This window comes from Canis lupus, chromosome 11, assembly GCF_048164855.1.
Source record: "Canis lupus baileyi chromosome 11, mCanLup2.hap1, whole genome shotgun sequence".
Taxonomy (NCBI): Eukaryota; Metazoa; Chordata; class Mammalia; order Carnivora; family Canidae; genus Canis; species Canis lupus.
Genome location: NC_132848.1, coordinates 49,056,669 through 49,082,642, shown reverse-complemented (window position 1 = coordinate 49,082,642; position 25,974 = coordinate 49,056,669). Strand labels below are relative to the sequence as shown.

Below are 25,974 nucleotides of genomic sequence, written 5' to 3'. Positions count from 1 at the left end.
CCATTATACCATTCTTTATATTTTTCTATGCATTTAACATCTTTTATAATAAAAACTAAAATAGGCCTTTTATCGAAAATTATACTACGAGGTAAAAAAATAAGCTCTTCTGCTTTCTCAGTCATGAAGAGTAACTTTATCCTTTGGGTCATTTTCCTTTGCAGCATATTTAGTGTATACACCCCTGAGTTTTTCAACATCAATATGTTTAACCTAAATCTAAAATTAATTATGACCATCATTACTATTTGAGTGTATTAGTGGAATTCTGATTTGACTGAAATGAATATAAAATACAGTTAACTGTTTTGAAGGCTCTAGAATGCCTTTGTATATTGACTTTGTAAAAATTGTTTTTATTTAAGACAAATGCTTAACCAATTAACTAAATAAATATAATACAGTATTTATTATAAATGTACCCCTGTTCTAGTTTTAATATATAATGTATATTTATCCTATTAATTCTTCAGAGTTTTTAGTTACTTTTGTGTATATCTCAGGATTTAAATGCTTAGCAGAAAATAAGTACTTTGGAAATGCATCACTTGCTTTATCGAATTTCTGGTAATTTAGGATATACTTACTGACTTTCACACCAGAAACTTGTGGTGAATGAGTGTGGGGCATTATTATAGTGATGGCCTTTTTCTTTCTTTTTTCCAAGTAATAGAGAATAATAAACAGAGCCATATCAATTCATACAAAGACTACAATTTTAGAGGTGCCAGGGTGGCTCAGCTAGTTAAACATTCCACTCTTGATTTCAGCCAAGGTTGTGATTTGGGGTTGTGAGATTTAGCCCCATGTGGGGCTCCGTACTCAGAGTGCAGAGTCTGCTTGAGTTTCTCTCTCCCTCTGCCTCTCCCCTTATTCACATGTGCGTGCACATTGCTCCAGCTCTCCTTTCCTCAAATAAATAAATCTTTTTAAAAAAACTATAATTTTAGAAAACAACTAGTGATATTTTCTAGATTATTATGTTAATCTTAAGTATTCTAATTATACTTACATTTTATTGAGCAAACTATGCTTATTGGGTAGTAGACAATAATTACTGAATGATAGATTTTATCTGTTTTCCTTGGTTAAGATGCAAATATTGCTGTCATACCTTTTCTCTTTAGTTTTCTCTGAATTTAGCATGAAAGAATGTTTTTGACATTGTCACTTCAGTTTAATTGAAGGGCTCTTGCAAACTGCCCTAACTTTGAAATAGAAATATCATGTCTACTTGTTCAGAAACCTCTAAAGTAGTTCAGAATGTTCTGAGCATTAATACCATGTTCACTCCTAGTCGTGTGTACTATATTTCCTTACATTGAGCTTTATACCCATCGAAGGTCATACGTGATAGTTCACTGGTGCCCCATCTCTTTTGTGATTTGTTTATACACACCAGAGAGTGGATTATAGTTTCAGTTGGATGTTTATAGCCAGGCAATTTTATTTCAGAAAAGTAAGTGACTGAAAAGTGTAGTTACTTCTCTTTTGGTAACATCTTTTCATTCACTGACAGTTATTGTGAACAAGTGAAATAAAACTGTTAATCAGTCAAACAAATGTTGCTTAGTTTACTTGTTAGATACCTGTATATTTGAAAATTGTATGTTTTTGTATAAGTCCTGTCGTAGCCAAATAATTTGATCTCCTAATTTTAGAATTATAGGCTATATTCACTTTAATGCTATTGTGTTGAAATGTTAACCATTGTAACCACCCACTTATAGATTAAAGATTGCTTTAAAATGCATCTTTTGCTCCCCTCAATCTAAATTATACTTCTGGTTTATTTGGACCTTAACACGTATTTTGCAATTTATTTTGAAACCGGTATCATCTTTTGACAAACCAATTCAGAAGAGTTATTTCTCATTTTTATTGGCATGAAAATAATTTATTGACTTCAGAGAGCTAGTATAAAAAGTAATTTTAAAAGGAAGTCCTTTCAGGTACCAGCCATGTGGCTTAAGTAGCATGTCCCATACTGTGACTTTGTTTTTATAAAGATGAGAAGGGTGACCACATCTGCTCTTTTGTTCAGTGTGTGTCTCTGGAGAAGTGGTATGGTGGGTGAACATGAAAACAAATGCATATGTGGCTTTGGAGCTTCGCTCTAGGGTGTTTTCCCTCCCTTTTGACATTTCAGAATAACATCATCTCTTTTTTTTTTTCCTTCACAGATGCACATACTATTTTCCTGAAAGCACAAAAGCAAAACATTGTGTTGGACAGTGAAACTTACAGCAGTCTTATAAAATTACTGTTGGAGAAGGATAGTTTGGTAGAAGCAGTGCAAGTGAAAGAATTGTGAGTATTGGGACACCTGGTCGGCTCAGCGGTTGAATGTCCGGGCATGATCCCAGGGTCTGGGATCGAGTCCCACATTGCAGGGAGCCTGCTTCTTTCTCTGCCTATGTCTCTGCCACTTTCTCTCTGTCTCTCATGAATAAGTAAAATCCATATAAAAAAAAAAAAAAAGAGGGGATCCCTGGGTGGCACAGCGGTTTAGCGCCTGCCTTTGGCCCAGGGCACGATCCTGGAGACCCGGGATCGAGTCCCACGTCAGGCTCCCGGTGCATGGAGCCTGCTTCTCCCTCTGCCTATGTCTCTGCCTCTCTCTTTCTCTCTGTGACTATCATAAATAAATAAAAATTTAAAAAAATAATAATAAAATAAAAAAATAAAAGAATTGTAAGAGTCCATTTATTAAACTTGTCACTTAAAAAAAGTATCAGCTATCACTAGGATTTTCCTAATGATTTGTTGTAGTAGCAGCTGCTTGAATATCCTCAACCACACACAAAAATCCTATGAAATGATTTTCTAATTTCATGGGGGTTTTGTTTTTATTTTTTACAAAAGGTAAAAAATAAAATTACTGGCCCTGCAAAGTGGAGTACATTTTCTTTCCCTAATATAAGCTCACCACTTATTTATGAAGCCCATATAGAGAAAAATAATGTTTTCCCTTTATCATACTGTTTCTTGTTCAGCAGTTACATCCGTGAGCCTTTTGTGGTAGAAGGAGCCTGATATAACGAAAATACCGAAGGGCTTTGAACTTAGGTAGGGGTTTCAATCTTACTTGAAATCTCTATTGGGGAAATTACCTCCCATCTGTGAGCTTCATTTCTTCTATGTGGTGAGTGGATGATAATAAGATTTATACCAAAGATATAAAGATGTAACCCTTCTAGGTGTTAAAGGACATAAGAGTGAAGAAGAGAAAATATAGGTGCTCAAATTTTATTTTATTTTATTTTATTTTATTTTATTTTATTTTTTTAATTTTTATTTATTTATGATAGTTACACACACAGAGAGAGAGAGAGAGGCGCAGAGACACAGGCAGAGGGAGAAGCAGGCTCCATGCACTGGGAGCCTGACGTGGGATTCGATCCCGGGTCTCCAGGATCGCGCCCTGGGCCAAAGGCAGGCGCTAAACCGCTGCGCCACCCAGGGATCCCGGTGCTCAAATTTTAAATGCCTTTCTCTTATACTTCTGTTGTGTTTTTTTGTTTGATTTTGGATTTTTTTTAAAAAGTTGGGTGGTGGTGGTAGAGGTTTTGTCTCTCTTGCCAGTTCATTAGAGTAAAATTAACCAGAATAAGAATAAAATTTTCTTACCTGGTGTGTTAGTTAATGGACTCTGTTGTCTTATTCCCAAGGAGTTATCATGAAAAGTTGAGTTATTAACCAGAAAAGGTCTAGAAGGGAGCAGATCACTGACCTGCTCTTGAATGGAGACCTGTCCTGATGATGAGTCAGTAGCCTTATTTTCAGTGGCAGAGGTCAGCCTTTTCCTAGTGTATTGCAAGTTCTGAAATAATCTCTCTTGGCTCGACTTTGGCCTTCAATATTTTTAAGTCACGTTACTTTTGAAATATTAGAATGCTTGCATAGAAAATGGATGCTTGCCATTCTTGCAGTTTGCTGGAAAATCTGGTGTTAATGCTATTGTTATGTTAAAGCTGTGTACCATAGGGTCATATTTACTGTGTTTCATTACTTTGAAAAGTGTATATGACTGTACTTGTCTGTGGAAATACATACATACACATGTATATAGGTGTGTAGATATATCTATATACAAGTACAATATGTGTGTGTGTATATATATACACGCACACACATATATATACACACATATCCCCACCGTGTATGTATGTGTGTGTATATATATATATATATATATACACACACACACACACACACACACACACACAGTCTTGAATCATCATTGGTATATCCTATGTCAACGACACTCTCACTAACACTTTTTAAAAGTTCAAGTCTTTAATGTATTCTTTATCTCATTTGTGTGTTTTTACTCAGTTGCTAATTAAATTACGTATCTCTAGAATACTCAAGACATGCTCAATTAGTCACTTGGAAAATTTGACATTGAACAGTATACCATCATCTGTAATCATTGGAAAGGGGTGGGCGTTTTTCCTAAAATTACTTTTCTCAGAAAATTATTACCTAAACTCTATCCTAATACTGCCCATGTAATCAGCAGCATTCTGAAGCAACAGTGATTTGGGAGGAGCAGGGGCAGAGAACAGAAAGGAGCATTTTATGTTGAGAACTGGCTGTGATTAAGTGAAGGGACAGAAGCATAGAAGGAAAGTGTATTTAAATTTTTTAATCCTGAGGATGGTAACAGGAATCTCTGAAATACTTCCCCAAAATACAGATTATCATTTGTTTTTGTTTTCATTTTTATTGGGCTTGTTTTAGAATGGTGAACCTCACATTCTGGTAGCATGAAAAGATCCCCCACAGCCCATCCTAAAGGTTCTGATTCATTTGATCTGGTGTGGGGCCCAGGAATCTGCATTTTACTAACCACCCAAGTGATTCAGTGATCACGTCATAAACATTTTGATCATATACCATTAATAGTGCATTGTACTAATGTAGTGCATGTTAAGTATATTTTAAAACACACAAAATAGAAATTTTTCAGAGGATAAGATTTAGAAATAGAGGCTTAACCGTCTTCTTTCCTCATCCTAGAGCATTCATGCAGTGTGCATTCCTTTCATTGAAAATGGCTCACTGGGATCCCTGGGTGGCTCAGCGGTTTGGCGCCTGCCTTTGGCCCGGGGCGCGGTCCTGGAGTCCCAAGATTGAGTCCCACATCGGGCTCCTGGCATGGAGCCTGCTTCTCCCTCCTCCTGTGTCTCTGTGCCCCCCCCCCCCCTCTGTCATGAATAAATAAATAAATCTTTAAAAAAAGAAGAAAATAGCTCACTGATGGTGGTTTTTCAAACTGATGTTGTAAACAGTGAGTCATAGTCCGTCTCTTTAATGGGACAGAACCAACATTTTGTTTAAATAGAAGAGAAAATAGTGAAGCGCTTCAAGTGGTAAAGATAGTTTTGTGAGTTTTATTTATATGTGCACTGGTAAGTAGTGTGAAACCTTTCTTACTGTGTGTGACTGGATCTTGATCACACAAGTGTGAAAACTACTGATCTAGAAGATGCTTGCAAGCACAGCCCTTCTGTTTCCCCTATATGTACAATGTGTAAAATGTAGGTTGATCTTTCCTTCCCTCCTTCTCTAGATCTTCATGAAGCCTTTCAGTACTCTTGAGGGCACTTCTGTCTTAGCTATGTTATCCTTTCAGGAGTATTTTGCAGCTGCCTTCCACATCTAGCTGGGTGGGCCTAAGAGAATCCTAGATGCAAAGCCTTACGGTGCCTGTAGGTACCTAATCAGGGTACCTAATCCTTTCCCTTGAAACCAAAAAAATGTTATATCTGACTATGAAAAATTGTTATCTTGGGGGTGCCCAGGTGGCTCAGTTGTTGAGCTTCTGACTCTTGATTTCAGCTCAGGTCATGATCTAAGGGACACGAGGTCAAATCCCAGGTCAGGCTTTGTGCTCAGAACACAGGGTCTCCTTGAGATTCTCTCTTTCCCTCTCCCTCTGTACCACCCCACCCGTACCCCCCCCCCCCCACACACACACAGGAGCATGTGTATCCAAGTGGGTTCTCTCACTGTCTCTCTCAAATAAATCTAAAAAAATTTTATCTTGGGTTATTTTGAAAGTAACTCTTGGCTGGAAATTCAGAAGTGGTAGTTCAAGCTTCTAACTAGGTCATCTCTTCCAGTTGTACCAGTGCCCTGAGTAAAAAAAGAATTGTTGCTTTTTCTAATGGCCATCTTTATTGTATTATGGTGTGACCAGATGAGCCCCAGTAGCAAGTAGCAGCACCCCCATGTATTTTGGTACTGTTATTGTCAGTTCATAGATAGCAATCTGTTGTTTGGGGGTTATTTTAGTCTGTTATTTTACTTGCATGATTCTACTTACTCAGTCTTAAGAGCAGTAGTTTTCTCTATGAACTAAAGAATGCAGTCTTTTTTTTTTTTTTTTTTGCTGTACCTTTTGCTGTCTCTGATGTGTTGCATTCACTTGATCTCTAGTGAGAGTTCTTCATTTTTATCAATAAGGTAATTTAAACATTTCCTACAAGTTATGGAACCTCAAAAGTAACAGTAACAGCAGCCTTTAAAAAATTGGCCAACTCTGTTTCATTTTTAGTTAGAGTTACATTTCCCCATGTTTCAAAATTTAGATACAATGAATTCTTTCAAGGGGAGGGGAACTGCTTATTCAAAGAGCAGAAAGGGAGATTACTATTTTAAATCTCTGATAACACTAAACTGTATTTTTAGGAAATTGTGATTTCCATTCCTCTATCACAGTCGTTGCCACATGTGGCTGGCTAATGACTACCTTATTTATTGGACATCATGGATAAGGAATGTTCCCATAATCTGGGAAATTTGATTTGACATCTCTGGACTAGTTTTTTTTTTTCTTATAAAAGGGAAGATCTGAAGTATGGGTCAGAAGTATAAACTTCTTTTATTCTTTTATTGTTTGAGAGAGATCTTTGTTCACAGAGATCTTTGCCAGTAACTTTTTGTAGTTTTTTTCTCATTTGGCTAGTTTGGAATATATTTTGGTTTGGAATGGTCAGTTTGTATATATGTAAAATATAGATGTTCAGTATATAATAGAGGTGGGGAGAGTTTCTGACTTCCTGTTAATCCCCACTTTTGTATTTCTATTGAATAGGCAGTTTCTTGAGATAGGAAGAGATTATTGAAAAAAATGTTCTGTGTTTTGAGGTTTTTGAAAGGCTGATAGTTCACACTTGATGTCAGTTAAAAGGAAATTTTGTTACTGCGTGTTTTCAATGAATTTAGGTAATATTTTCATGTAAATATGGTATAATACATGTAATAATGTTGGCTTAAGAAGTGAGCTTAATTTTAATAGTGCCTTCTGTTTATTTAATCATGCTAAAGATTGAGAAAGTAAATCCTTTATTTTATGCAGTTTATAGTCTCATGCACGAGTTGTTGACTTAAGAGCTTTGACAGATGGGACAAAGGAAAAAAGTCAAACTGAGCAATGGGTGCTTTGGTGGGATTAAGAGGATTGGTTGGGGGGATAAGAAAATCCTGTGGTCGGGGACTGCAGGGGTGAATCTCCGTGGCTGGAAGTGACTGACTGAGAGGATGGGCACGTCACAGTGTCTTTGGAGGATTTTCTTGGGATTGACGAGAATAATTTAGCAGTGACCCTGCTTTTCTCTCAATCTGGTCGGCTTAGATGTTCATGTCGGCAGGCCGAGATTGTTGGCAGCAAGATCATCACTGAGCTTGATAAGGCAAATGGTGGCAATTGCTTTTGCTCCTTGTGACCTGTGGAGATTTCCTAATCGGGAGATGAACCCTGGGGGCATTAAGGATGCCGAAATTTCATCATAGGAGATGTGCAAACAGTGTAGCAAACAGAAATCATCTCAGCCGAGGGTTGTTTTTTAATCACATAGGTTTTAGTCAGAAGTAAAGCGATTTTTGCTCTTGAGCTTTAAAAAGTTGGGAGATTTTGTTTCAAATCTAAAGGCTGGGACAAGGTGGTTGTGTGAAATTTTTAATTTTAATGTAACAATGGTTTTAGTTCTGCAGTACGCTCACCTTTAAAAACTGTATGTATCTAGATGACAGAAATTTGAAAATTAATCAACCAAATGATATGGTGTTAGTTAGTAATATGCTTTCGTTTATATTTAAAATATACAGTGCTGAAAATAAATGTTCATTTTTGTTGCTGAAAGAATAGTTTTACATTTTATAATTATGGTGAATGTAGAGAAAAGAGGAAAAAGTATCCAGCTTAGGATACAGCAGAACAATGCAGGGCATGCAGTTATTTTATCATCTAATATGTCAGCATTCAAGAATCTGAACCGATTGTTTAAAAAAAATCTTGTACTTTGTTTCTTTTGTTGCTCATTTCCAACTTTGTCATCTGTCAGAATGCAAAAAAAAATTATCCTTCTATAACCATTGACAGGATAACACAAAAGCTGTCTCCAGGTCGATATTTTGCAGCAATATTTTTAACATACGAACAGTAGTTTTTATAATTTCACCTTGGTGCTCAACCATTTATTATCGTATCAGAAGCATGTCAGTAATTCCTTTCTAAATGTCTGCTTCTTTTAGCGCTGAGACCCACATCAAGGGCTTCACACTGAACGATGCTGCCAACAGCCTCCTCATCATAACGCAAGTTAGGCGGGATTATTTGAAAGGTATGTCACAATGCTTGACCTTTACGTCACATTAATGCCTCTGCAGATTTTTCTTGTAACGCCCTTCGAATACTTGGATAAAGGAGTCCATTTAGCAAATTACCTGCTTATCAAGAGCCTTTTGTGGTAGCTGAGAGACGTAAATTACTGTACATGCATTTATAATACAGCTTGAATATGAATGTACTTGTCATTTGACCACTTAGTCCAGTTTCCATTCCATTTAACACAAGATGGGTTTTCTTAAGATGAATCACAGCTCTTCAGACATGCAAAATTTGTGTTCCAGAACGAGAGAAAGTACAGGCTTTCAAGTGCGTTAAAATTCACAGCACAAGTCATTTTGCTTTGGAAATTAACATACTTTAGAGCATCTGAAACAATTCCCAGCAGTTTCTTGCATATTGTGTTGGTTGTGTGTGAGATAGCAAATGAGTTAAATTGAGTGTTAAATGTGTGAGATTGTGCACCAAATGATTATAATATTGATTTTTTAAACTTAATCTAATACTTTTTCAATTGTTCATAATACCAACAGCAATAAAATACAGTGTTTGTTTGGAGTTTAGTGTTTTTCAATTAACGTTCAGAAGATAACCCCAGAAAGCTCCAGAGATGATTTTGGGGAAGACTGGAAAGGGGGCTGTTTGTTTAGTGGAGGGTATTTGTGGATCTGGAAGTCTTATGAGTGAACTCCCAAGGGGAAAACACGATGACTCTCTTAAATTTAGGTAAGCATCTTTTCTCCTTGGGCTTTAAATATGAATTTTAGTCAGTACAGTCAAACCATTAAAATCATGGTGTTGCCAGTATAACAAAACCCACGCAGGAAATCTTTAAGCAACATTGAAAAAGCTCTCTACTGTTCAGTAGGATACCTCCTTTCTTCCTCGGTCTGTAATAATGATGTTATTCTTGATTTGCATGTTTATAAAATAATCTCACATCCTTGAGGAGGAAGTTGCTAATTGTGCAACTTTAATGTTGCCTATAATTCTTAAATGTGCTGGTTTTTAGATGTCCTCCTAATTGATTAAGACTGAGTATGTATGTGATTTCTCTCTTTGCAGAGTTTGTATTTCAGCACTCCTTCCCCAGGCAGGGCCAGCACACCTAGAGAGTCCTTTTGGACAGGGCTTGTTACTAAAACTTCAAAAGCTTTCATTTTGTTTTTTATTTTAAAAAACCCCTTTTTGTTGATATTTTATGTAAAAAATTGTAAAACATTGAAAAGTTAAACTTGCTCCCCACATAAATAAGCTTATTTTTTTGTAAACATGGAGATAAAGATATGACACTTTTTTAATTTCAAGGGGTTAATTTTTGAACTGAATGTGAACTGAATTTGTTTAATTTGACTACTGTCTTCCACTTATATATTTGGTGCCCTGTGAAAACTACAAGAAACTTTATGATGTGATTTCACATCTATTCTTCTCAGCTATTTAGTACATCTGGAAGTTGGCTGAGAGCAGGAGCCATGACATTACCACCTCCACTCCCACATACCACCTCCTGTGCCTTGCCATCACCTAACCTGTTGTTAGAGTACCGTGATCATTGTCAAGGGTGGGAATGGTGTTGGCACAATCTCTGTCTTCTTATCTTGCTCCGTGGCTGACTAGAGCTTCCAGTTTTTAAAATCCCTTTCTCCGGGGTTCCCTGGGTGGCTCAGCGGATTAGCACCTGCCTTTGGCCCAGGGCGCAATGCTGCAGTACCGGGATCAAGTCCCGCATCAGGCTCCCGGCATGGAGCCTGCTTCTTCCTCTGCCTGTGTCTCTGCCTCTCTCTCTCTCTCTCTCTCTCTCTCTCTCTGTGTCTATCATGAATGAATAAATAAATTTTAAAATAAAATAAAATCCTTTTCAGGTTTCTTTTTCTCAGTCCTATCTAAAACAAAAATAAAGCCAGTTTAATCTTAATATAATTTTATAAGCAAATGCTATTCTGGAATATTAATAGCTGATTTGTGGCACCTTTGCAATATAATCATTATTAGGAAATTAAGGTGACTGTGAAAAGGGGAAGAGTATGGGTGGGTACCATTTGGGGTGCCCCTTAGGTCCTAAACTATATAGAAAGCAAGTCCTGTTACGGAATTTGATTTAGGTTCTAAGGTCCCATGCTCCCTTAGGATAGACGTAAAATAATAAACTGTCCCAGTCCTCTCTCTCACGTAACCATAGATGCAGGCTCTAGGGTGTTGGATTCTTGGGTTGGTGTCTAGCAATATGACCTTGGGCACATTATTTAAACTATCTCAGTTTCTCACCTGTAAAATTGGTACTTCTCTCAGAAGTTGAGTATAGCTGTGTTTGTATGTAGTAAATGCTCGGCAAAGGTAGAAAATGTTCAGTTTATGCTAGTTACTGTCATCACTATCATTTTCATATTTTTTTTCATTTTCATATTTTTGTTATTCTTTTGATCCAATGGTAAGAAACTCTTCTCTAGCAGATAATACTTAGTTAAAATAATATTTTTTAAGTTGATTATCTCTGTATGACTACCAGTTAAGAAAATTTTATCAAGCTTTTTAAGTACAGATTGTATTACTAAAATAAAATAAATAACATTTTTGTTTCCTAGATATACATATGTATTTATAAAATTTTAATGAATGTGCCATGTAAACTACCTATTTTCTCTTTTCCCCATCTGAGAATCACTGGTTTAGATTGTAGATTGGAGTATTTAAAAATTGTTTACTCAGTAATAAACCCTCAATGCATTATGTTTTTTACTGTAGCACTTTAAAATAGACTGTTTAATTATTAGCTTTTCCCCATTCTTCTGTAGAAGATAGTTCCTAAGTCTTAGGTTTTTTTCTAGGTTATATTGCTTTAATTTTGAAAAAGCCAGGAAGTTTTTCTTGGTAGCAGTAGTGTGATTGTTATGCTAAATATTACATTTTCCCTCCAGTCTACCACCTTATCTTTAATGTGATGATTTTGCTTCACTGGCATATGAGTCCATAAATCAGAAGGATAGTCCATATTTATCCATAACCAGGTACTTACAAAAAAAAAATCCTGTGGCTTTATCCAAGGGAATCTTATAATCTTTATTTTCTTTGAAAAATGAATGCTAGCAAGTATCTATGAAATATTCAGTCATGTAAAATGAATTTGTTAGTGTGGAAGTTGAATGTTCCAGTTTGGCCATGGCTGCATAATCGATGCTCTTAGGCTAGAAAGAGACATTGTTTTCAAGGAAGAATCTTTGGGATATTAGAAGATTTTGATAATCAGGTAAACTGTGAGTCTAATAAAATCTGGGAAAGCATGAATGTGGTAGAAGTTGTAATATTTTGGGAGACTCTTTAATTTTTAAAATTTGGATTTCTATTTTTCTGAACATGCCAGTTTTCTTGAAATTAGTCACTAAATGCTATTTCTGAAGGCAACCCACATTCTGTCAGTAACATTTGTATTTTCTCTGTGATTTAAAGAAGAAATTCTCTGCTCTCTGATATTTTATAGTCAAATCATTATTTTGTTTTAGGTTTCTCATAAAGTATTAATATTTTCTGTAATCTGGAATAAATTATTCATAGCTTTTTGTGGGTAGCCATTTGGTGCTCGTATTTAAAAGCTGGTTTTCAAAATGCATTAGTACAATTCATAAAAGAAAAACTCTGTCACCTGCTCTTCTATTGTAGAGGCCCTAACAACACTAAAAATGGCCTTGGATCTGAAGCAGATACCTTCTAGGGTAGCAGTGACCCGCCTTATTCAGGCATGTGCCATGAAGGGTGATGTAGAAAGCATACAGGAGATTCAGAAGATGGTAAATGGACTTGAACATTCAATTGGACTTTCAAATATGGTTTTCATCAATAACATTGCTTTGGCACAAATAAAGAAGTGAGTATTTTCAACTTTTCCTTTACTGGATACTGATAGCATTATCTCAAATACCACTTTTTAAAAACATTCTTAGGCTATTAGAAACTGTATCAACTGCAGAGGAAATATTGATGCCAGTTGCTGATTGTTTTCTGTTAGGGAATAATTATATGTTACAAAATGTGTTTTAGCTTTGAATGAGACCTTAGAACCACATTTACCAAATTTGTAAATCCATGAAACTTTCTTCCATGGTTGGTAACTTTTCTCATTCATACTTGCCAGGCCCTGGTTGTTGAAACACTGATACAGATGTGAAAAATGAGTTCATTTCATTGTCAGCAACACTTGAGAGTGACACTCAACTAGAACACTGCAGAAGCAGAGGGACACGCAAGCTTGTTAAATAAAGATAGTCATTTCTGTTTTCCCCACTGTCCTACCCATCCCCTCCTGTCAACACACACCCATTAAAAAGGGAGGTGTTTAGAGGGGATTCTCTTACACCATCTCTAGATTCTTTGCAGAGACTTGCCACTGTATAGAAGTAAATAAATACTTCATTTTTATTAGCCTGGCTAGCAAAGTACATTGCTTAAGTTGAAGATTCGTGGGGATAATTATGGAATTGACACTCTTCATACTTCTAAGTGTTCTTTAGTAGTTAACCTCACATACAGTTAATGCCTTGTGATCATTAAAACGTAGTTTGTTTTTGCAGGGTTTTTTTGTTCCCATTTCTTTGGGTGGAGAAGTTTTGCTTTTCCCTTTTAAAACCATTTCCCGCCCCAGATAGAACTTTAAATTTTCCCTTAATAAGAAAATGTGATGGGATGCTTGGGTGGCTCAGCAGTTGAGTGTCTGCCTTTGGCTTCAGAGCATGATCCTGGAGTCCCGGGATCGAGTTCCACATCCGGCTCTCCAGCTCCTTGCATGGAGCCTGCTTCTCCCTCTGCCTGTGTCTCTGCCTCTGTGTGTGTGTGTGTGTGTGTGTGTGTGTGTGTGTGTGTGTGTCTATTATGAATGAATAAATAAATCTTTAAAAGAAAAAAAGTGATTAAGTTAGAAGAACAAGGAAATTAAGTAAGATCTGAATGAATTTTAAAATGTTACCATAAAAAAAAAATAAATAAATAAAATGTTACCATATTAAACATCATTTTATATGAGGTGGAGAATGTGTTTTTATTCACTATTAAATAATTATCTCACTAAAACCCATAAGAAAAAGGTATTAAAACAGGGTATTCGGGCAGCCTGGGTGGCTCAGTGCTTTAGCACTGCCTTCAGCCCAGGGCCTGATCCTGGAGACACAGGATCGAATCCCACCTCCAGCTCCTTGCATGGAGCCTGCTTCTCCCCCTGCCTGTGCCTCTGCCTCTCTCTCTGTGTTTTCATGAATAAGTAAATAAAATATTTTTTAAAAATCTATAAAAAAAACAGGGTATTCATTTTTATTAGAGAATTTTTATATTTAGGTAAGAATTCCAACATAAAATTGATTATTTGGATGCAGAGTACCATATCATAACTATAAAGTATCGATCCAGGAGTACCTTGACCAAAAAGATAATCATGCAGATAATTTTTATCATAACTTGTTACACAAGGCTATGTCATTGTTTTTTGTTGTTTTTTTAAATGTAAAGACACTTTTTTTTTCTGAGAGTTTTAGTATAAATTGATTATTTTTCAAATGTTGTGTGATATCCAACAAAAACAAATTGATGTGGCTGTGGTTGATAGACATGAAAGTAGACATTTGAAGACATCATCAGCATCTTTAAGAATTCTGAGGTATTACGCATTATCTTCACCCCATGCAGTAGGGAGTAGTTGTTAGATCGTAAAGCCAAAGTTATAGCACTTAAAAGACTTTTCATTTTATACCCAACGAGCTACAAAATCAAATTAGATATTTAAGGTAAACTATTTTAAGTTATTGTCACTCACTGATTCTTCCATATGTAGTCATTTGATCTTATCTCCAGAGCATTGTTTTTTGTTTTCTGTGTTTTGTGTGTGTGTGTGTGTGTGTGTGTGTGTGTGTGTGTTTTAAGATTTTATTTATTCATGAGAGACAGACACACACAGACATAGGCAGGGGGAGAAGCAGGCTTCCTCGGGGAACCTGGTGCGGAACCTGATCCTAGGACCCTGGGATCACGACCTGAAGGCAGATGCTCTACCACTGAGCCACCCAGGCACCCCCTGAGCGTTGTTTTACAATAAGCACGTACTTCGGTTATTGTAGCATGAACTACCTAGTGATTGCTTTTGCCACCTATGTGTGATTGAGTTCAGTTTACATGGTGGTTTTAAGTCCAGTTTACATGGTGGTTTTTATTGGGTTAGTGATAGATATGTTTCCTTTTTTTCCTAAAGTATTTGTATGTGTGAATCTCAAAGTAAGTTCTCATATTAAAACTGCCTGCAGGAAATACTTTTTTTTTTTTTACAGTTGATTTTACTTTGTCTTACAGCAATAACATAGATGTTGCAGTAGAAAACATTGAAAATATGCTAACTTCAGGGAGTCAAACCATGGAACCCCAATACTTTGGCTTGTCATACTTATTCAGAAAAATAATAGAGGAACAGATGGAACCAGCATTTGAAAAGAGTAAGTGAGCTTTTCTCGCTAAAGAACACAGAAGCACATTTTCTCTCTAGTGAGGCTGGACCAAATGTCGTTGGTGGGCGAGTTATACCACTGTTTAAACAAAAGGTTTCTCTTACCCGTTACTTTTTCAGTAAGCATCATGGCAGAGAGACTGGCCAATCAGTTTGCAGTTTACAAACCTGTCACTGATCTTTTCCTTCAGCTTCTGGATTCAGGCAAGGTGGATGATGCCAGAGCTCTCTTACAGGTAATGACTCACCACACCTGAAGCAATGGGCCTTGTGACTTGAGAGAACTATGAGAAATTACTAGACCTAGGTATGGCACGGTAGGGTTTTGGAAACAGCATGGTGCTGCCAGTACATTTAAATTCTTTGTGAACCAAGGTCGCATGACAAGGGCTGGATTGTAAGTGGAGGTTGCTGGTTTTAAAGATGCCAGTCCAGGCTAGAAATGCCCTAGGACTTAAAGGGGAGTGAAGGAAGATGTGTTTTGCTGAATGATGTAAAAACAAATGTTTCTATACAGATAGGTAATGCAAAGCCATGCCTTTGATTTCCTACTTTAATTTCTCCAACACTCTAAAGACTGTACATCACCATGGCAACACAGTTTGCAAACAAAAAGTAGGAAATGTTTGCTTTTCAAGTACAGCTTCTCACTTGAATACTCAAACATTCGCAGTGCCTTATTCAAGGTTTATTAAGAGTTGAATTTGCTTTCTATTCACTTGCGTGTCACAGACACATTAAATGACAAATGCAGGTCTCTGTGGCCCGCGCTCTCAGTTAAATTAGCAATCTTCAGGGAAGGAGACAACTGTATTCATGCCATTTTAACAGCACTAAATAGAAAGCTGTGCCAAGTGCCGACAGAACGGTGGGTGATCGGAGCTGCCACTGGCAATGTACACAAACAGGCACCGCTGGGGAGCCCTTCCCAGCAGGTGGCAGTCAAACAGTCACTGCGATCCCGCCAACGGCTGTGTTTGTGTAGACTCCCTGTGTCAAATTGAGGCCCGGGACCAATCTCTGATAGTAAATAGTATTATATTCAGTTCCATTTTTACAAGCTGCGAAACACGTTAAGCGGTAGATGGGGAAGGTGAAACTGTGCCCCTGTGCTGGAGCTCTAGTTTTGATCCTTGAAGTTCATCTAGTTTGACAGATTCCAAGCCATTTTTAAAAGGAGTTCTTAAGTTTCTCTGTGTGAACAGTTTTGTGAAAGATGGAAATTGGCACTTGCCTCTGAGGCTTTTTTTACTTCTTATTCCTGGACAGAGAGAAACTCCAGCTAATTGGGAATGTTTTGGTTTGGTTTGGTTTGGTTTGGTTACTTTTTTTCCTACCCCCCCCCCCTTTCTTTTTTAACAGAAAAGGCAGTTCTTGTAGGTAAGGAATTTCAGGAATTCTTTCATTGTCTTACCTTACTGCTTTTAGTGTTAAAAGTTCCATCTAAAAGGAATAAACTGAGGCTTTATCTTTGTGTGTACACATATCTAAGTGTACCTACTAGGGGGTGTGCATCTCTGCTTACACATGTCAGAGTCTTCGTTCCATTTTAACACACTATTTTGATAGTTCTTTATGAAGTGGCACTTGCTGTTTCATCTGCCAGCCTGTCCTGAGCCAACATTGTCCAGGCTCTTCCTAGAGTGCGTGCTGACGGCAGCCTTAGCTGGGAGGAGGCAGGGCTGCTGCCCGTGCCCTCTAAGCTGCACTCACACAGCGGCCTGTCTAGGGCTCTTGGTGACAGCTGTGCGTTGATGCAGCAACCACAGTTTTTTCGTTGTCATCCCTTCAGTAGATGGAGGCTTCAGATGATAAACCCTTTACCCATCCTTTACCTGCTTGTCAAACAGTCAAAGATTATTCTTGCTGCAGTGAAGAATACTTTATTCACAGATGTCGAAAACATCAGTTTATAATGTAAATGTTCTGTGTGTCCCCAAAAGTTCTTTTTATACTATTCGTTTTAGTATTGACAATGTTTTAAAGCTTTGAAAGAGCAATGTGCTTTTAGAAACTTAAAAGAATGACATCTGTGATGAGTGTAAACTAAAATATTGTCTTGCCATATTTGATTTCACTATAGCATCTAAGATTGGATAGACACTTGATTTATCTGGTCTGTCACATAAACTTTTTTTTTGAGTTTAACTTTTGTCTCTTTCTCAAGCGCTGGCTGTCTGTTGCAATGAAAGCCTTTTATAAAATAGAGAGATTGAAATCAGTCCTTTTGTATGCATAAGTGTAGGTAATTATACTTTAAAGAGAACTTGCTTTGTACATTTTAATTTTTATAAAGAAACGAGCAGTTATCTCCCTGACACCTTATTAAATGTATAATTAACCTTATGATCCCTAGCTCACTTGTGAATGCTTGGCAGAATAATTGGAGAGGAATAGTGCTTCTTTTTTTCCTCTTTCTTTGCAGTCCTAAACCTTATTCTGCGGTTGTTGAAGCATTAGTTTAATTTTTCCCTTTTCTTTTTAAACAAACTTTATACTCGCAGCGCCAAGGGCAGCATATTCACGAAAGCTCAGCGTAGCTCGCATTTGTTTTCTGTTTTCTTGCCGTACAAAAATTGGTTGACGATTAGGCCTTCCCATTGGTAATGATACATTACTATATTATTGTGAACTTTGTTAATTGGAAATATTCACCTTGGTCTACTTGTTTATCAAAAACCTTCACTTACCAAATGATGTTTCGATTTTTAGAGATGTGGTGCGATTGCTGAACAAACTTCAATCTTCTTGGTGTTCTGTATCAGGAACTCTCAGAGACCAGGAAAGGTACTGTGCTTGACTTGCTGACAGATGTGGGATGCTAGAAGCCAGCCTTAATTCAGGGTGCTGAGTTTCACATAAGAGCTCTGGGTCGGTCAGTACCTTACCTAAAATCACTGTAGACACTGAAGATTTTGCTTATCTCTACTTCACTTTTTTAGATGTTGATAGAGAGTCCGTTCTGGCTCCTTTGTTTTACTGGAAATGCAAACCAAGTTCACGCAGTGAATTCCCTGTTCATGTAGTTGTGTGGAAGGAGCCCTAAGACAGGACCCTTAACGGGTGCCTGGCTGGCTCAGTAGGTGGAGCATGGGACCCCATCTTGGGGTTGTGAGTTTGAGCCCCACATTGAGGATGGAGATAACTTTAAATAAATAGATAGATATCTTTAAAAAAAAATAAAAAGAAAGTAAGAAAGTTGCCCTTAGAAATGGAAGAGAAATATCCTATTGCTTAGGTCATTTGGTCCATTTAATAGTGGGGAAGCACTTGAGGAGAAAGATACTTCACTGCAGAGTGTCTCCATGCTGTTGTCTACTTCTGGCCAATTTCTCAGGTCCAAACCATCAGGTAGATGAGCCATTTGGCTTTGAAACTAGCATTTGCCACAAATTAATGTTCTCTAGTTGTATAGTTACCTTATTTACACGAAAAGTGTGTGTGTAAACAGAACCAAGTACTATTTTTGATGTTAAAAAAAAAACAAAATCGTATCTCCAAAAAAATTTTTGTAGATATGATTTTATCATTGAGCATAGCAAACCTCATTCTTAGGTTTTTGGGGCACATATAAAGTTTCAAACTGAGGGCCAATTGTAATGTTTTATGCAAAACATTTAGGTTTCCAGTCTGAGAGGTCCGCTTCTCCTTAATTTCCCCCACACTAACACACTGTTTTTTCTGTTTTTAAAATGTACCTAATTGCACTTTTTATCTCTTATATTTATTTATAGCAAATAGCTTTTCAAAAATATTTAGTTGCCTTTTCTTTTTCCTTTCAAAGAGACTATTTTTTAAATTTGTGATTAAAAAGTATGAGACATCCAAAAAGCACTTGGCACTCTACATGTCTGTGCCCATATGCCAAGTACCTACTGCCTTGCTTGGAAGATGGACAGGAAGTGTCCAGTAATATATTTGCTCAGAGCATTCCTCTCAGGAGACTAAATTGCAGGAAGTCCTGGAAGGATTCAGATCCAGTTATATAGATTGAATAAATGTGTAATGAGTGAATTAGAATTTTTTAAAATTCCAGTTATATTGTCTAGCTATTTGACAGTAGGATAAATAAGATATAGTTTCTTTTGTGAGCTGAGAACGTGGCATAAAGGTATAGAAATCCATCCTTGATTTATGGAGCAATATCAGAACGTGTTTGGTTATCACTAGGGTGTGGCAGGTATGTATTCACTGTAGGAACTAAACCCATAGGTTAGTCCAGATAACCTCTGAAAGTACTCAAGTAAACATTCCACTGAGATCTGGAAATGGCTCTGTTTATATACAAAGCAGGGAAAACTTCAGAATGTTTAATCAAATTCTTCATTTTATTTAAAAATCTTGGCACCTTAAGATACAGTTAATATATCTTTGTACCCTTTGGGATTTTATAACTTCTTGGGAAGGTTACCAGTTGACAAAAGAAGCAATCTTTATGATATTTTAGAAAATTATTCATAGACATGTGAATAGAATTTCATTAACTTTTGAAAAATGCTTGTTTGTTTTGGCTGTAAATTATTAAATCAACAATAAATACTAAGATATACAGAAGGGGGAAAAGGTAATGAATTGAATAGACAGTTGTGTTGTAATTGTGAAGATTTTCTGATATAATGTCCATATATCAGTGTTTTATTTCACTCTTCTTTCAAGTTGTGGTAACATTTCCTATATTTAATTTTCTAGGCATCCACTCTGAAGTCTTTGTTAGAATTGATTCCTGAATTAGTTGAAAAGGAAGAAGTATACACTTCTGCCATGAAAAGCTGTGGTAATAAGTTTAATCTGACTTTGTTATTTAAGTGATTTAGATATTTGTTGTATAGTCAACTAAGTTAGTCTTTAGCTCAAAGACCGTAATCCTAAATATCAGGTAACTATGATATAAATAATTGATTTAGCTTTAGAATATGTTTTAAAACTACAAGAAAAAATATGTAATTATTCATAGAATTAACATAAGAGTATTCACTGAGCATCCTTGGCTGGGCCCAGCTATGTTGAATAGGATCCCAGACTCCCAGAAAGCCCTGGAAGTCCCCTTGGGTGAATACACCCGGAAGCAGTCTAGTCTCCCCAAGGCCACCTGAAACAACATGAAATAGATACATATTTGAGACTATCACGTGACTTGTCTTGTTCCTTTGGTACCCTCCCCACCTGCCTATACTTGTGAAATAACAGATCCCTTAATTAAAAAATGGGCCCCAAGATTTTACTTTAAATCACAGTTGAAATTCCAGTCTTCTAAGCAGATGATTGCCAGCTCATCACACATGAAAGGGAACCAGGCTAAAGTCTTCTCAGTAATCAAGATAAGTGTAAGCATTTCCTCTCTAGTTATGATCACCTGTCCATCTGCCACCCACTGATCTGCTCATGTGAGGCAAGGGGCAATTAAAGAATTACTTTATTGATTTTACTGTTGTCAGAACAATAAACTGCAATCAGAATTAGTAAATTGGTTCTCTGTTTTCCACCCTTACGAGGGGACCATGATATATTTCAAAACAGAGGCAGTAATCCTAAAACTTCTTATGGTGCCTGGGTGGCTCAATGGGTTAAGCATCTGCCTTAGACTCAGGTCGTGATCCTGGGATCCTAAGATCAAACCCTCCATCAGGCTCCCTGCTCAGTGCGGAATCTACTCCTCCCAACCCACCACTCCCCGCCTGTGTTCCCTCTTTCATGTGCTCCTTCTCAAATAAATAAATAAAATCTTTTTAAAAAATCATAAAACTTCTCAAAGTTCCACTAGGGGGGTTGGGAGATGTTAAATAATTACTACCAGGAAATAGTGTCAAACAGCATAAAACTGCCACTAAATTATGTAATGTCACTCGGGAATTGGGATGGGGAGGAGCCGGGAGACCATGAAGGTAGTAACAGGCCACATGGGAGAGTTTTCTGAGTAGCTTCCTGGACAATAGTAGAGCTTGAGGTGAGCCCTTGACAGTGGCAAACAAGGGCTTTGGCCCCTGTGGGGACCAGTTTTCCTGTAGAGCGGAAATTGACTTCATCCAAACTGCAGAGATCTGACAGTTGATGAGTTATCCATGCTCACTCCCTTTGGGGAGATACTTATTTTACAATAGGAGAATGTATTGCCAGTCTTTTTGGTGGTGTTTAGCTGATGATCTTCTTTTTTTTTTTTTTTTTTTTTACGATTTTATTTATTTATTGATGAGATACACAGAGGCAGAGATACAGGCAGAGGGAGAAGCAGGCTCCATGCAGGGAGCCTGATGCAGGACTTGATCCCAGGACTCCAGGATCATGCCCTGGGCCAGAGGCAGGTGCTAAACCGCTGAGCCAACCAGGGATCCCCCTGATGATCTTCATCTTGATGTAGATTAGACTTCCCCGTAATTTACACAACCCTCACCACAATAGTCCTTGAGTTAGCTTGATTTCAAGTGTGGTTTTAAGCAGAAGCAGGTTGCGTGGTGTGTGTTTACTTCGTGATTGAGGACTTTGGTTTGTAGTCACTTTAACTGTCATGGGTCTTTTAATAGCCTTATTTGTCCTCTTCTCTTTCATCCTGAATGATGCTGAATGAGAGGTGTGGGGAGGAGTGAGGGACCTGTGGACTCTGAATGTGGCGTTTTTGTTGAAACTAGTTAAGTATTCTTTTGCCTTGGGATAAAGGGGTTCAGGAATCCCTGAGTGGCTAAGTGTTGTTGGGAAAAGAGGAAGGTAGATTGTCTTCATCTGTGATTAATGATATCTTTCTTCCAGTCTTAGACAAGGATGCTGTATCTGCTAAAGTGCTATATGAAAATCTGATTGCAAGGAATATAAAATTGAATGATCTGTTACTAAAGCGTTATGCAGTTTTGCTGAAGAATGCTGGAGAGCCTGTCCCCTTCACCGAACCCCCTGTGAGTATTCCTTAATTAAGGGGGGGAATACCTCTAGAGATTTATGTATGCTCTGTATTAATGTGTAGAAAAAGTAAGTTGAATACTTAATTGCATACGGATTAGATCTCTGTGAAGAAGCCTCGGAGGAAGGCTTCAGGAACTGAGCAGTCATGCTGCGGGTTTGGCTGTGGGAGAACATAGCCCTCTGGGGCTGAGGTTTGAAATAGAAGGTCAATTTCAGACCTTCAACTATAGGTATGGATTTATCAAATGTCCTTGGGGCAATTCTCTCATCATTTCAACTTTGAAATAGGATTTAATGGCCTGTATTTCAATAGCCAAGCACATTGTCTCCCTGTGAATTACTTGTTCATTTCAAGCAAGTTGGTTATTTCTTAATCTAGGATTTTTTTTTTTTTTTTTTAGGTAGAATTGACATAATAGTTTCAAGTATGTAATGTAATGATTCCATATATGTGTATATAGTAAAAGGATCACCACAGTAAATCCATTAACATCCATCACCACACAGTTCGGAATTTTTTTCTTGTAATGAGAACGTTGAAGATCCACTCTCCTAGCTACTTTCCAATATTCAATACAGTATTAAGTAGAGTCACTGTGCTGGATGTTACCTCCCTATGGCGTGATCGTTTTATAACTGGAAATTTGTACATTTTGACTCCCTTTCACCCCTTCTGCCCACCTGAGGCAACCACCAGTCTGTTCTCTATACCCATGAGCTTGGGGTTTTTTGTTTGTTTTTTGATTTTTTGTTTTTGTTTTTTAGATTCCACATAAGTGAGATTATATGGTATTTATCTTTTCTTTCTGATTTATTCCATTTAGCTTAATGCTCTCAAGGTCCATCCATGTTGTTGCAAATGGCACAATTTTTCTTTTTTATGACTGAATAATGTTCATATATATCTCATATATGTGTGTATCATATATTCATATATCACCTTTTCCTTATCCACCCATCCATTGATGGACACTTACTTGCATTATCTCCATGGGCTGGACTACTGTAAATAATCAGTGAATAGTGAACATGAGGTTGCATATCTTTTCAAATTGGTTTTGATTTCTTTTGATTAATATTGAGTAGTGCACTTCCTGGATCAAATGGTATTTCCATTTTTAGTTTTCTGAGGAATCTCCATACTGTTTTCTATGGTGGCTACACCACTTTACATTCCCACCGACAGTGCATGAGCTGCCCTTTTCTCCACATCCTCACCAGCACTTTTTATTTCTTGTCTTTCATATCGACAAGTATGAGGTGCTCATTGTGGTTTTGATTTGCATTTCTGTGGTGATAAGTGGCGTTGAGCCCCCTTTTCATGTGTCTGTTTACCATCTGGACCATCAGGTTCTCAGCCCATTTTTAATCAGTTGCCCAGGACATTTTGTGTTGTTTTATTCTATGTTAATAAGAGAAATCATACATGTGGGGCGCCTAGATGGCTCAGCCCATTAAGCTGATTTCAGCTCAGGTCATAATCGTGGAGTCCTGAGATCAGCCCACATAGGGCTCCTTGCTCAGCGGGGTGTCTGCTTTTTCCTCTGCCCCTCACCCTGCTCATGCTGTCTCACGACCACTCTTTCTCTGTCTCAAATAAATAAAATCTTTTTAAAAAGAGAGAGAAATCATACATGCAGAATTTTTTTTTATTGTATCATTAAGCTGCAAGTCAGTACTCATGTTTATTTGAACCTTCCGTAGTCAGGCTTAAAGGCTGCACACACATCACATGTGTGCACACAGTGGAGGCTCTCAGTGCTAGCTTTAACTCTGGACTTGGGCCCTTCAGCTAGTGATTCCGTGAGCAGAAAGGAGTGCTGAGGCTTGAGGGGATAGCGGTTGCCATGGGCCCGGTGGTCTTTGCTATCAGTTTGTAGCACTTTATGACTTTTGAGGGTTTGGTTTGGTTTTTTTTTTTGTTTTTTTTGTTTTTTTTTTAAGATTTTATTTATTCATGAGAGAGAAAGAGAGAGAGATTGAGATTGAGAGGCAGAGACACAGGCAGAGGGAGAAGCAGGCTCCATGCAGGGAGCCTGATGTGGGACTTGATCCTGGGTCTCCAGGATCACGCCCTGGGCCAAAGGCAGGCACTAAACCGCTGAGCCACCCAGGGATCCCTGGTTTGGTTTTTTATGACTTTTGAGTTTTGTGCCATCAGTTCTCACTGACAACTACTCCTGTAACTTCCCTCCCTTTTTGTCTCCTTAACAGGAAACCTTCAAATTTTATAGAAAGCAGCTAAGGGATTCAAGGGAAGACCCTTTGTGAAACAAGTAGGCAGTACTTTATTTCCTGTGTATTTGTGACTCAGTGTCTAAAATGTTATTTTTTAAGTATATTTGAGAGGACAATAAATAACTGAAAAGTTACTTTGTGTATTTTTTTATTCGTAATGTATATGTTCAACACTTTATTGACAATACTGTGTGCAGGTATGCATGTAGTCACTAGACTTTCTTGGGGTTTGCCTACAACTTAAATCTGTGGCATTTTCTTTGCGGCTTCTGATGTTTGAAGCTGTCAGTTTTCAGGGTTCTTCTCCTAGTGACTCTTCAGGTTCCCTGCTCTGTTTTGTTCATTATTTTCATAAAAATGTTACTGCTTTATTGAAGATTTGCTTGCTAATATTGTTTATCTGAAAATTTTGGAGCTAGACAAAATGATAGTGAGCTTTCTAAGGCTTTACTGTTCCATAATAGGAATTCACTTCATGTGTGAAACCCTACATAATCTTCCAGTTTTGTAAATTTTTGGCACCAGCAGGCATGTTATATTATAAGTCATCACATCTAGCACTCATCTTCCAATGAGAAATGGAAACTTAGAGACTGTCCCTTGCCTTTGGTCAGGGTGCTATTTGCCAGCGCCTAGATGTTCCCCACTGTGCTTTTCCCTTCTACCATGGAGGCTTCTGAAAGGCTCTGTTCATAGCCATCTCTAACACTGAGCCCTAGCCATGACTTTGATCATGGAGCAGAGCAGTGCATTTCCTCTTGGCTTGGTTTCACGTTTGCCAACACAAGTACACCAGGCTTTCTTACTTCATACTCATCCTTTGAATATGTGATTTTATATATGAAGGACATTGTGGTTTATATTCAGGTTTATCAGTTATCAGACTTTCATGTCTGTCAGTATCTACAGTCAGTAGTTACTATAAAAGAATTCATGCTGGGTTGTGAAACAGTTTACCATTACAAATATTTCTTAATATGTAACAGTGACCTATTTGGGGATTAGGTAATCTATTATCAAAAATGTTGAAAATGTTTTATTTGAGGTTATCCTCATTTTGGTATATTCCTTATCCACTTGAAGTCAGTGGTTCCCACTACTTACATGAGGGGAGACCTTGCCTTGAAGGAAGACCTGGCCTCATGCTGGTTGTCCTGCTTACCTGAGTTATGGACCCAGCTGTCCTTCATCTAGAGCCTGTAGATGCCATGAAAAGGGAGGGGTTGATGGAGGGAAGCCAAGAAGGAAATGTCATCATGGCATTGGCTGTGCTTTCCTTCATCTCTGTTTTGTGGAGTTAGACCAAAGGGTACAGAGGCTTTGGCCGATGCCAAGGCCTAGCCTAGAGGACTCTCCTTTGTTTGCTCCCCAGGTGTGGGACCTGTACCTGTTATGGCTATACCTATATTGCCCGACTGGCCATGAGCCTCACGCCATTAGTGATTCTGCTGCAGCAGGCCTTATGTTTTGCAGTTACGCTAACCATAAGTTAGTGAAGCAACATTTTATTGACATTCATTCAAATAGGTCTCTCAGATGAGGCATAACCTTGGGGCATACACTGGACTTCCCAGTATTGTCTGGGCCAGAGACTGAGGGTACAGTCTTATTGCATGAAGTGACTCTAAGCCATCCTTGAATATTGACTGGTAAAATGCAAGGCAGTGCAGGGGAATAGGTACAAATCCCTCATCTAGCCTTCTAAACAGCACTTATGGCTTCCCCTTTT

At 37.7% G+C, this 25,974-nt stretch overlaps 1 protein-coding gene across 1 annotated transcript in view; it reads left to right on the top strand.

Annotated features, from left to right (window-relative positions):
• Positions 1-24,379, top strand: part of LRPPRC (leucine rich pentatricopeptide repeat containing) — a 112,060-nt gene extending 87,681 nt beyond the window's left edge. Inside the window, exons 30-38 of the mRNA XM_072768199.1 lie at positions 2,184-2,310; positions 8,545-8,633; positions 12,296-12,500; positions 14,966-15,105; positions 15,237-15,352; positions 17,829-17,903; positions 19,806-19,890; positions 21,858-22,000; positions 24,222-24,379. Coding sequence (XP_072624300.1) covers positions 2,184-2,310; positions 8,545-8,633; positions 12,296-12,500; positions 14,966-15,105; positions 15,237-15,352; positions 17,829-17,903; positions 19,806-19,890; positions 21,858-22,000; positions 24,222-24,278 — 1,037 coding nt within the window. The 3' untranslated portion in view covers positions 24,279-24,379. The remainder of the gene's footprint in view (positions 1-2,183; positions 2,311-8,544; positions 8,634-12,295; positions 12,501-14,965; positions 15,106-15,236; positions 15,353-17,828; positions 17,904-19,805; positions 19,891-21,857; positions 22,001-24,221) is intronic.
• The last annotated feature ends 1,595 nt before the right edge of the window (positions 24,380-25,974 follow it).